We start from the raw sequence: 12,642 nt of genomic DNA on the forward strand, positions 1-12,642 counted from the left end.
GTACACCATTCTATGAGAAACAAACATTAATATGGTTAATAATTAACGTTATAAAGTTTAATAAGGGGCTCAAATTTCACCCCAATTTTAAATTTTTAACTTTTCACTATTTGTCTATTTATCCCTATTCGTTTATTCATATCTATCTATCTGTCTGTCTGTGTATATGTATATATGGCGAAGGTAAAGAATACGCGCACCCAGTGTTTAGGGTCAGGGTTACGCCGAAAACGGATGGTGTGCGTATTCTTTACCTCCGCTGACTTTAGATGCTATAGATTAAATTTCTGCAAATGCCTTTCAGATATTGGAGATTACGGTTATATCAGAATGTGATGTAAAAAAAAGAAAACTGAGGGTGGAGGAGAGGTCGGATAATTCACACACCTTCTACTTAGTTCTCTCGTGCGTTTTGATGCGGGAATTGTGCCTCTGTTCCCCCATTTTTTCACATCAAATTCTGACAATCGTAGTCTACACCACATGAAAGGCATTTTTTGGAAATTTAATTTAAAAAATATTCATTTTTCAGAAAGTTATGAGATAACAAAATCAGTGGGGCACGTTTCTGTAGTTAGACTTATATAATTTTATATATCTCCGGTCTAAGTTTCGCTGAGCTGGGCGGGTCTTATCACCAGACATCTCGGTCCATTGTCATCTCCATGAGGCTCAATATCTCGAGCTCAGCCCTCACTAATTCATCCCATGTTTTCCTGGGTTGCCCACTTCCGCCAGTTCAATCCACTTTAAGCGATTGGCATCGTTTAACATCCAAGAGGGGTCTGTATTTGTAATAAAGAGAGTCTCTTTACTAATTTGTTGGCTACAGGTTGTATATATATATATATATATATATATATATATATATAAATCAAAAATCTATATCATCGTCCATCCATTTTCCATGCTGGTATAGGATGGACGGTTTGACTGAGGTCTGGAAAGCCAGCAGCTGTACCAGGCTCCAATCTGATCTGGCAATGTTTCTACAACTGGCTGCCCTTCCTAACACCAATCACTCTGAGAGTGTAGTGGGTGCTTTTTATGTGCCACCAGCACAGGGGCCAGAGGGGCTGGCCTGACATTGATCACGTTTGGATAATGCTTTTTACATGTCACTGGCACTGGGGCCAGTCATGGGGTACTGGCATCAGCCACGTTCGGATGGTGCTTTTTACATGCCACCAGGGGTACTCTTAACTGGGCCGGACATGTGTGGCTGCAATCTCACTTTAGTTGCTGGGTCCTCTCAATTATAGCATATCTCCAAAGGTCTCGGTCTCCTGTCATTGCCAATTAAAATCACAATCAGCATCTCAATCAAATCAAAATTGTAGTTGTGGCTGATGCCAGTGGCTCCCGTGCTAGTGGCACGCAATAAGCACCATTCATGCATGGGTCGTTGCCAGTGCTGCCTGACCAGCTCCCTTTGCCAGTGGCACGTAAAAAGCATCATCCGAACATGGTCGATGCCAGTGCCGCCAGACAGGTTCCTGTGCCAGTGGCACGTAAAAAGCACCCACTACACTCGGAGTGGTTAGTGTTAGGAAGGGCATCCAGCTGTAGGAACATTGCCAGATCAGATTGGAGTCTGATGCAGCCATCTGGTTCACCAGTCAAACTGTCCAACCCATGCCTGCATGGAAAATGGATGTTAAATGATGATGATATACATTTTCACTCTGTCTTTCTCCATATCACTTTTTTATATATTATTTAATATTTCTTACCAGCTCATCATTGCTTTGTATTAATTGAATCTGGTGTTTTTCAGGTGATAATCGGTCCCATGTTGAGCGGAAAAACGTAAGTTCAACAACAACATTGATTTCATTCTGAGATTCATCATGTCCCTCGGTCAGTTTGTTGCATTGGACGGCTAATCCTCTCCTCCTCTTTCTCTTTTTCTTCCTCGGCAGAAGATACAATACAACATACTAGTAGATAAATAGTTGTACTGTTGGTGGTCTATAATGGTTTATCTGTCAGAGGGAATGTTGTGTGTGTATGTTTGTAGCCATTGCAACATTAATCTGTTCACCTGGGCAATGGCCCTCGCCCTGTGACTGGTAGGCGTGTGTGTCTGTTTGGTGGTTGGCTCTTATTCACAATTACTGGAATATTTTGTGACTCTGAAAGGGAATGTTGGTTGTGGTTACAACCAGAACTATGTTAAATCTTTTAACTTTGTTTCAATTCATTTCAAAAATACTGAAGAATATAATGAAATATCTTGGTATTTTAGCTGTGGTTTGAAACCTTTACCTCCTGACTCTCTCATCTTTATTACAGTGAAGTTTGTTTTGCTAAGGAAGTCTAATTAGATTGAAGTATGCCTTGAGTTGTCTCCCATTATTTACTGAAACAGAATTATATTAGTTATTGGAGCTAATGTTGTCTTTTCTTTATCCTCATGATCATCCACAGACAGAATTTGTCAAGGCAGATTTTCAGCGTTTGGTGCCCTTCCTGTCACCAACCCTCACCTGTTCCCAAACAAAGCATCATTTCCCTATGGCCAGACAGGTTTTCCACAAAAGGCTGGAAATGAACAACCTCGCTTGTATGATGGGGATGCTCATTTACAGCCATCAGCATGGAAAAGTAGGCATTAAAACAAGAATGAAAATCACCTTATATATATATATGTGTGTGTGTGTGTGTGTGTGTGTGTATCATGACCATTTAACATCCGTTGTCCACGCTGGGATGGGTTGGATGGCTTGACAGGGGCTGGCCAGCTGGAGAGCTGTGTCAGGCTCCCATTGTCTGTTTTGGCATGGTGGGACAGAGGTGACCCTCTTGCTGGAGAGGAGATATTTGGCTACTTCAGCCGGATAAGGAAGGTGGGAGAGACAAAGAGAGACAGTCAGAGTGAGAAAGAGGGAGGGCTTGGCCTCAGGGAACAGTGTGGGGGGGGGGGGGGGGTAGTATAAATAGTAGGGAAAGGACAAAGGGAGTACCCCATAAGTGTGTGGAGGAAGATGTTTAGATATGTATATGCATATATTCCTGTTTGTGTATAGTAGAGCAGTATTTTTTCTTTTCTGTTTACAGGACTGAACTGAACCTTCGCATCCAAAGATACAAAATAGCTCAATATCGCTGCTTTCTCATCGAACAGGCTAAAGACTCGGAAAGGTAATTAACCAGGCTTGACATCATCCATTGGTTTTTTTATTTTTATACTTTGTTTGCATGGGTTTGATGGGTTTTCTGCCACATAGTGTCACGCCACATGTGATACGTTGTCATCATCGTCATCATTCCCTTAACCACGCCCTCTTTGCAGTCCAAACTCAGCCTATCACTTTTGCCCTCCATTCTTATTGTCTTTTATCGTGACAGCGAAACTGTTCTTTTCTACTTTCAGACTGATTGATCAGACTAAAAGAAAATCATTGGAGACTTACTTGGAACTTGCTGATCAATATGATGTGATTGGTATTGATGATGGACATTGTGTAAGTAGGAATGATTGTTGGGTGAAACCATTTGCTTGTTGCTTAGCCCTAGGTCAGACCCTGAATGAGTAATTCTTGAAAATATATGTATATAGATTTTATGTCTTGTTATACTGTCATCACAATACATATGCATACACACAGGCTATATAATGTGCATTTCAAAGTTTATCTCTGTACATTTTCTATAGAATACAGAGACAGCATTGCAAATAACAATGCTTCATATATGAATACGTCCATGTAAATAATGTGATCAAAGATAGAAAACTAGGGAATGGGTGTATATGCATATTTCAAGTGTAATTGCTCTTTCCTCAGTACCACAGTCAGCCTATCAGGTATTTACTCACTAAGTTTAGCAGTGTAATACAACTAGATAACACCAACTTACATATTAACATATTCCTAGCAACTGATGTCATCATCATCGTTTAATGTCCGTTTTCCATGTTGGCATGGGTTGGACGGTTCGACTGGGGTCTGGGAAGCCAGGAGGCTGCACCAGTCTCCAGTCTGATCTGGCAGTGTTTCTACAGCTGGATACCCTTCCTAATGCCAACCACTCCGAGCATGTAGTGGGTGCTTTTTACATGTCACCAGTACAGGGACCAGAGGGAGCCAGCAACGACCATGATCGGTTGATGCTTTTTACGTGCCACTGTCATGGAAGCCAGTCAAGGTGGCACTGGCATCAGCCACATTTGGATGGTGCTTTTTACGGAGATCACAGCTACAATTTCCATTTAATTTTGGCTTTGATGTACTTGACTCAATATGTCTTCTCAAGCAAGGCGTGTTGCCCTATGATCCAAGGTACTTTTGACTGGGCTGGTTATGTGATACTGGTGTAGGTTACAGCTGTGATGACACTTTATTTGCCGGGTCTTCTCAGTCACAGCATATCTCCAAAGGTCTCGATCTTTAGTCATTGCCTCTGTGAGGCCCAGCATTTGAAGGTCATGCTTGACCACCTCATCCCATGTCTTCCTGGGTCTCCCTCTACCCCAGATTCCTTCCACTGTTTGGGAGTGGCACTTCTTCACACAGTTCTCCTTGTCCATCCGTAGTACATGACCATACTACGGATGGATGAGGAGATCGGTGCATCAATATTAATTGCTTGTGGTGTGTGTAGGAAGACCTGGGATGAGGTGGTGAAGCATGATCATCAAATGTTGGGCCTCGCAGAGGCAATGACAAGTGACCGAGACCTTTGGAGATATGCTGTGCTTGAGAAGATCTGGAAAGCCAAGTGAGATCGTAACTGTGGCCAATGCCAGTCGCATAAACGGTTTAAAAGTACCCTTCAATTGTCGGGCAATATGCTGTGCTTGAGAAGACATGTTCAGTCAAGTGAAATTGTTGTGGCTGATGCCAGTGCCGCCTGACTGGCACCCATACTGGTGGCACATAAAAAGCACCATTTGAGTGTGGTCGATGCCACTGTTGCCTGATTGGCCCCTGTGCCAGTGGCATGTAAAAAGCACTCATTGCAGTGGTTGGTATTAGGAAGGGCATCCAGCTGTAGAAACATTGCCAGATCAGATTGGAGCTTGGTGCAGCATCCTGGCTCTCCAGACCTCAGTCATACCATCCAACCCATGCCAGCATGGAAAGTGGATGTTAAACGATGATTATGTATATGTATATGTATGTGTATATATTATAAAGTAACAAACTAAGGAAAGGAATTCTTTCAAAGGGTTGTGTAAAACATCCAATTCACTGGTGCGTCATACAGTCTACCTTTTACTCTGAGCGAGAGGTCTCTGAACTTTGCCCGGGCTATTCTTATTCTGGCCGCTACACTTTCGTAGCATCCACCCCCTTCTACCGACTTGTCACCCAGGTAACAGAAGCTATCAACTACTTGCAAATGGCATGTAAAGGCACCCATTACTCTGGCATTAGGAAGGGCATCCAGCCATAGAAAACCATGCCAAATCAGACTGGAACCTGGTGCAGCATGCCAACATGGACAACGGACCTTAAATGATGAATATATATATATATATATATATATATATATATATATATATATATATATATATATACACTGACATGTCATACATATAAAATTGCACACACATGTCCATACACATCACATATGCACTCCCCTGGCAAATTTTAGCTCCCGGGGAAACAAATGAATGTTAGTGATTGGAAGGGCATCCAGCTGTTGAAAATCTTCACAGACTTTGTCTGAACTACGCAGGCATAGAAAGCTGGACATTAAAATGATGATGATGTGATTCAAGGAGGTTTTAGCTTGTGATGGCATTGGTGGATTGTAGCATGGGGAATAAAATGTATTGTAGTTTTTAATAACACCCTGACCATAATTTTCAGATTGTCTGTTAATGTTGGGTGTTAGTTTCTAGTCTCATCTGTCCCCACCTCTCTCTCTCTCCCACTCACTCTGTCTCCATCCTTTTCCCCGACTTTCTCCTCTCTCTCTCTCTTCTCTCCGTCCCACCCTCTCTCTCTCTCATTGCTCTTTTATAATTCCAGTATGACACAATTGCATCGTTTTCCAATGACTTGGCTGACAAAGGTAAAACTGTGATCGTTGCCGGACGTGACTCTACCCACCTGAAGCAGGTAACAGCTCCACTTAGATCTGTTCTTATTACTAAAATGGGGGAGCGAACAGTAGTTTGGTGCTTTATTTTAAACTTTTAATGACCTGAAGTCAGGGGGCACAGCTGCCATGACTGTTTTCAGGGTCTCTGAGACAGGTGGGAGGGGTAAGTTGTTGTCAAACCAGAGATCAGGTCTGGATGTTTATAACTGTGCTGGTGCCATATATAAAGCACCCAGTCTGCTCTGTAAAGTGGTTGGTATTAGGAAGGTTATCCAGCCATAGAAATCTTACCAAAATAGACGACTGGAGCCTGGTGCAGCTCCTGTTAAACCGTCCAACCCATGCCAGCATTGAAAACAGATGTTAAATGAACATGCTGGTTTCTTCAAGTTAGCAGAACTAACAATGGAATGGTTTTTTTGTAAATTTCTTCATTTGTATATTATTGAAACAGTTGTCTCCCCTGGTTGATGTCTTCTGTACATTTTAGGTGTAGATCCTTCTAACAGCCACACAGACTGTCTTATGTCTTGTACATGATTACAAAACTATAATTCCTTTCATAAATATTGAACTCACAACCATCAGGTTAGCCATTGTGTCTATAGTAAGGTTTGAACTCACGTCCATGTAGTGAGCCAGTTAGTGCTGTTGTCTTGCAGTGATTGTGTTAGGCCAACATATTTCATTGATACCAAATTTAACTTGGAAATCAAATAGAACTGTGGTTTACAAAACTAAACCCTTTGTTTTGTATCAAGGAGGACTACAAAGAGAATATAAGAATGAGAAAGGGATATGCAGTGTTGTACATTTGCTTGTGAGTGCTTCCACCCTTGTTCAGAGATACATCCACCCTTGCTCAAAAGTAATTCTACCCTCTCTAGCAATTACTGGGACATAAAACAAATGCTTACCTGTTGCAATCTAAATCTAATTAAATCTTTCACACAATACAATCCTTGTAGTTGTACGTAAACAGTTTTTAGGTGGTGCTTAGTGTCGAAACAACTTGGTAAATAATGGGAAGAAATAAATTTTCAAACGAGTTCATTTCAAACTGGTGATTCCATGTTCTAGACCGCTTTTGTAGGAAATAAGGCCAAGAAGTAAAATATTTTGAACCTGTCAGGTTCTTTGTTGTAGAAGGTCAGTTTTACTATTAATTATGATGATAATAATAATAGTAATAATAATAGTACTAATGATAGTAATAATAATATTAGTAATTATAATAGCAATAGTAATAATAATAATAGTAATAATGATAATAATAGTAATAATGATAGTAATTGTAATAGTAATAATAATAGTAATGGTTTTATAATTTGGTCAGAAGGCCAGCTATTTTGAGTGGGGTGGGAGGGTTAATTGGTGGCACAAACTCCAGTACATGACTGGTGGAGGATTGAAAGGCAAAGTTGACCAAAACTAACAATTCTGCCATTCAGCTGCCCTTAATAATAATAAAAATCCTTTCTACTGTAGGCACAAGGCCTGAAATTTGGAGGAAGGGAGCTAATCTAATACACTGACCCCAGTGCATAACTGGTACTTATTTTATTGACCTCAAAAGGATGAAAAGCACAGTGAACTCATGATGTAAAGACAGACGAAATGCTACATTTTGTCCAGCTTGCTAACGATTCTGCCAATTATCTGCTCAGATATGATGATGATGATAATAATAATAATAATAATAAACTAATGTATGATTATCAACCAACTTAAGCTGAACTGCTGACGCTTATCCCTGTTAATCTGTGAATCTTGTCTTTGCTTCCCTTCAACAGGGTTACCCAGCTATCTTATCATTAATCTCATATGCTGAAAGGGTAGACAAACTGTCTGCTGTCTGCGTTCATTGTTCACAGGATGCTGCTTTCACTCGTTTTCGAGAATCTCAGGTAAAAAGTTTTTCTTTTATTCTTTCACTCATTTCAGTCACCTGACTGTGGCCATGCTGGGGCACCAACCTAGAGGAATTTTAGTTGAATTAATCAACTTCAGTACTTGTATTTTGTTTAAAGTCTGGTACTCATTCTATCTGAACTGCTAAGTTACAGGAATGTAAACACACCAACACTGGTTGTCAAGCACCGGTGGGGGACAAACAAGGACACACAATGGGTTTCTTTCAGTTTACATCTGCCGAATCTACTCACAAGCCTTTTGTATGGCCCTTGGCTATAGTAGAAGACACTTGCCCAAAATGCCATGCAGTGGGCTTGAACTCAAAACCATGTGGTTGGGAAGCAAGCTTCTTACCACACAGTCACAAATTTTTTACTTTCACAAAGTTAAAGAATTTTCCTAAATTATTTTTGTTAAGGTTTCCTGATAATTTTTTTTTACCTCTAACATATGACCAACTGAAGAATTAGTTTGGCATCAAAGAATGCTTTTGTTATTGGTGCCTTTACCATATTTGTTTGTAGTAAATGATTTTTACATCCTTATTAAAAACTTCCATCTGTTTTCCTTGGCCCCCGTATTCTGGTGTAGGTTGTGGGCACAGAGTTCTCAAACTTGCCCTTCCAGAAGTTCCTTATTAGCAAATGTTCCAGGTAGATTCTCAACCAAAACCGAGTCTACAGATATCCTCCAACCATCTCACTTGTGGCTTACCTCTAAGTCTCCTCCAGTTCGCTTTGCTTGTAAAATTTGTTCTGCAATTCTGTCCTCAGTTTCTTTGATTTGTTTTTTAACCATTTACCCAAAGAGTGATTGGTGTAACTTGAACTGATGGTTTGTAGCTCAGAGATGAGGAAGTCATTCCAGGCCAAGTTGCTGCTTTTTTACACAAACAAGTCACAGCTTCTGTTCTACGAAATGTGCAGGTTGAATACTTCTTTCTGTTTCTGTCATCTAATGTCTGTCTTCCATGCTGGCTTGGATGATTGGATGGTTTGACAGGAACCACACTAGGTTACATAGTCTGTTTGGCATTTTTTCTACAATTGGATGCTTTTTATGTGGCACCATAACCAGTGCTTTTTATGTGGTACCATCACCAGGGCTTTTTACGTGGCACCATCATCAGTGCTGTTTATGTGGCACCATCACTAGGGATTTTTACGTGGCACCATCACCAGTGCTGTTTATGTGGCACCATCACCAGGGCTTTTCATGTGGCATCATCACCAGTGCTGTTTATGTGGTACCAAGTACACTCTGTAAAGTTATTAGCATTAAGTAAGGCATCCAGCTGTAGAAATCATCCCAAAACAGACAATGGAGCCTGGTGCCAGTTCCAATCAAATCATCCAACCCAGAGATACCAAGTGTGGAAGATGGATGTTAAATGATGATGAATGTTTTCAAAGAAAGACACTTTGTATCATGGATTCAAGATGGTCTTTGGTTAACTTGAGAGAATCAAGAACAAATTTGGTAAGATGTAGCAGGATTCACCAACCTGATTTCCCTTAACTGCATGAGGGTAATTTGGAGTTGTCCCAATTAACTAATTAGTATAGTAATTACTTTATTAATTACTGGTTCCAGGTTCAAGAAGACCATTCCAGCCTCGCCAAACACTATGAACCAGTGTGTCGAAGATGTTTCAAGTTGCCTCATCAGTCTTTCACTTCAAGATCTCTCAAATCTCCACAGGAATCTTTTACTCCAAGACGTCCATTGAAAGAAAACTTCAAAGAGAATGTCACACCACTTCTGGAACATTCAACTGCAGAGATACCAGTTGTTACTAAACCATCACCTCTGGTGCCGAATCTTACTATTACATTGGATCCAGCTCCCGTTCCTGCTCAAGACGAGGCATTTAGTCCACCACCATTGGCTAACTTGAAAAGTACTGTAAATAGAACCAAGTTATTCAGTAGTCCATAAATGACTGAATATTTTCATTGGGGGTATCCCCTGAATATTTTCGTTAGGGTATCCCCTGAATATTTTCATTGGGGTATTCCTTGCATATTTTCATTGGGGTATTCCTTGACTATTTTCATTGGGATATTCTTTGAATATTTTTGTTAGGGTATACCCTGACTATTTTCATTGGGGGTATCCCCTGAATATTTTCATTGGGGGTATCCCCTGAATATTTTCGGTAGGGTATTCCTTGCATATTTTCATTGGGGTATTCCTTGAATATTTTTGTTAGGGTATCCCCTGAATATTTTTATTGGAGGTATCCCCTGAATATTTTCGTTAAGGTATCCCCTGAATATTTTCGCTAGGGTATCCCCTGAATATTTTCACTAGGGTATCCCCTGAATATTTTCGTTAGGGTATCCCCTGAATATTTTCATTAGGGTATCCCCTGAATATTTTCGTTAGGGTATACCCTGAATATTTTCGTTAGGGTATACCCTGAATATTTTCGTTAGGTTATCCCTTGAATATTTTCATTGGGGTATTCCTTGAATATTTTTGTTAGGGTATCCCCTGAATATTTTTATTGGAGGTATCCCCTGAATATTTTCGTTAGGGTATACCCTGAATATTTTTCTTGCCATTATACTCCTATTTTTAAACCATTGCACCATTCAACATTTTCTTACACACACACACACACACACACCAAATTGATTATATTTATGAAAGGAAAGATAATTCCTTGTATTATGTGAATGAGAAACCTACATTAGTTCTCTTTCATTTCTGTTATTAGTCAACCAATTAACTAATTGATTGATAACTAATATCCATGTTTTGCAACAATAGAGAGCTGCCATATCTCTCTTATATCCAGCTTCCAAATTTGTTCCCAAAATTAATTATTTTTTTTCATTTTTCTTTATTGTTAAAAGGGTATTTTATGTTGCAAGGGTTTCCAAAAAAACCAACGATAATCTAATATAGTACCCTGTCATGCTATATATTTGTCTATCTCTCTCTCTCTCTCTCTCTCTCTCTCTATATATATATATATATATATATATATATATATATACACACACACCCACACACCCAGTTAAATATGATTTAGATAAAGACCTTGTAAAATGCTATGCAAAGCTCGTCCACAGTTATTGGCTACCTAATGTCATTATGCAGTGGAAATAAAGAATGTTCATTCCATTTTCTATCCTTTATCTATATACACCTATATTATATGCGCATGCACATATACACACACACATACATGTTTTTATGTGAAGCGATATGTATCAGCGATTAACCATTAAACCAAAGGATTACTCAATATTTTTGAGTAGAACACATACTTATTAAGTCTTATAAATTAAAGGGTGACAATCATCGTGACTTCAAAGTTTTGCCTTGCTTATCTTCAATTGTCTGAAGTACTCAATACCATTCTAGAATGCAGTAGTTTATTTAATCCTGTTACTCAAGCGTTCCCACAGTATGCAATCACTTTTTCAGACAACTCAGACTATGACCAGTTAAATAAGTTAATACGCACCTATGCACAGTTTTCCATTGAGTTCTCATAAGTCAGAAAAAAAACAGGCATTTGCATCTTTGTTAATGGAGTGGGTTTTTTATTTATGTATTATATAAATTCAGTCTTATAGCAACCAATTCAAGTTCATAGCCCCACCACTTGGGCTGCTTCTTCAAGCCATACCAGGAAGGGGATTGAGTGGGCATTGAAGAAGAGAGGTGGACTAGGGGTCATAGTGAGAAGAGCAGTGATGAGTTTGTACGAGGAGGGTAAAGATAAGAGTGAGAATTGGATGAGGGCCGTCGGAGGAGTTTGCAGTGAAAGTTGGTGTGCATCAGGGATGTGTGTTGTCACTGTTGTTGTTGTTGTTTGCAATAATGGTTGACGGGGTGATGGAGAGTGCAAGAGAGGGATAGATAATGGAGATGACCTTGTTCTGATGAGTGAGATGATGGAGGGATTGAGGGAGAAGTTTTGGAAATGGAAGGAGGCGTTTGAAAGCAAGGGTTTGAAGGCAAACCTCAGGAAGACAAAAGTGATGGTGAGCGGGGTGGAAGGAGAAGTGTTAGTGAGTAAGGTGGATCCGTGTGGTGTGTGTGGGAGGAGGTGTAATGGCAGATGTGGTGTTGTGTACGAGATGTGAGAAATGGATTCATGGTAGATGTATGAAAATGAAGAGTGGCAAGAGAGTTTGTTTGTGGAAGATGTGAGAAAGGAGCTGGAGGGCTGGCAGAACCAGTGGAAACGGTGAGAGGGTTTTGTTTTTTGGGAGATAGGGTGGGTGTAAGTGGTGGATGTGAAGCATCTGTGACAGCAAGAGCGAGACTTGGCTGGGTGAAGTTCAGGGGATGTGGAGCGTTGTAATATGAGAAAAGGTTCTCATTGAAGATGAAAGGAAGGGTCTATAGGAGTTGTGTGAGAGCTGGAATGCTGTATGGGAGTGAGACATGGTGCCTGAGGGAGAGAGAGAGAGATGGCGATTTTGAGAAGGACTGAGAGAGCAATGGGGAGAGAAATGTGTGGCGTGAGGCTGTTGGATAAGAGGAGGATTGAGGACTTGATGGGGATGCTGGAGTTGGTGGAATCAACGGAAAAGCTGGCAAGGGCGAATGCAGTGGTGGTGTGGGCATGTGCTGAGCGATGAAGTGGGTGCTTGAGTTTGAGGTAAATGAACCATGAAAGTGAGGTAGACCAAGGAAAAAGTGGAAGAGGAG

At 40.4% G+C, this 12,642-nt stretch overlaps 1 protein-coding gene across 2 annotated transcripts in view; it reads left to right on the forward strand.

Annotated features, from left to right (window-relative positions):
* Positions 1-10,732, forward strand: part of LOC106871092 (thymidine kinase, cytosolic) — an 11,675-nt gene extending 943 nt beyond the window's left edge. The window contains exons 2-7 of one of the 2 annotated variants that reach the window (XM_014917383.3): positions 1,778-1,809; positions 3,061-3,144; positions 3,377-3,467; positions 5,982-6,071; positions 7,848-7,961; positions 9,562-10,732. In XM_014917383.3, coding sequence (XP_014772869.2) covers positions 1,778-1,809; positions 3,061-3,144; positions 3,377-3,467; positions 5,982-6,071; positions 7,848-7,961; positions 9,562-9,906 — 756 coding nt within the window. In that variant the 3' untranslated portion in view covers positions 9,907-10,732. The remainder of the gene's footprint in view (positions 1-1,777; positions 1,810-3,060; positions 3,145-3,376; positions 3,468-5,981; positions 6,072-7,847; positions 7,962-9,561) is intronic. The other variant, XM_052965822.2, reaches the window with a different exon arrangement.
* Positions 10,733-12,642: the final 1,910 nt, after the last annotated feature.

Source organism: Octopus bimaculoides, chromosome 2 (assembly GCF_046866305.1).
Source record: "Octopus bimaculoides isolate indiv1 chromosome 2, ASM4686630v1, whole genome shotgun sequence".
NCBI lineage: Eukaryota > Metazoa > Mollusca > Cephalopoda > Octopoda > Octopodidae > Octopus > Octopus bimaculoides.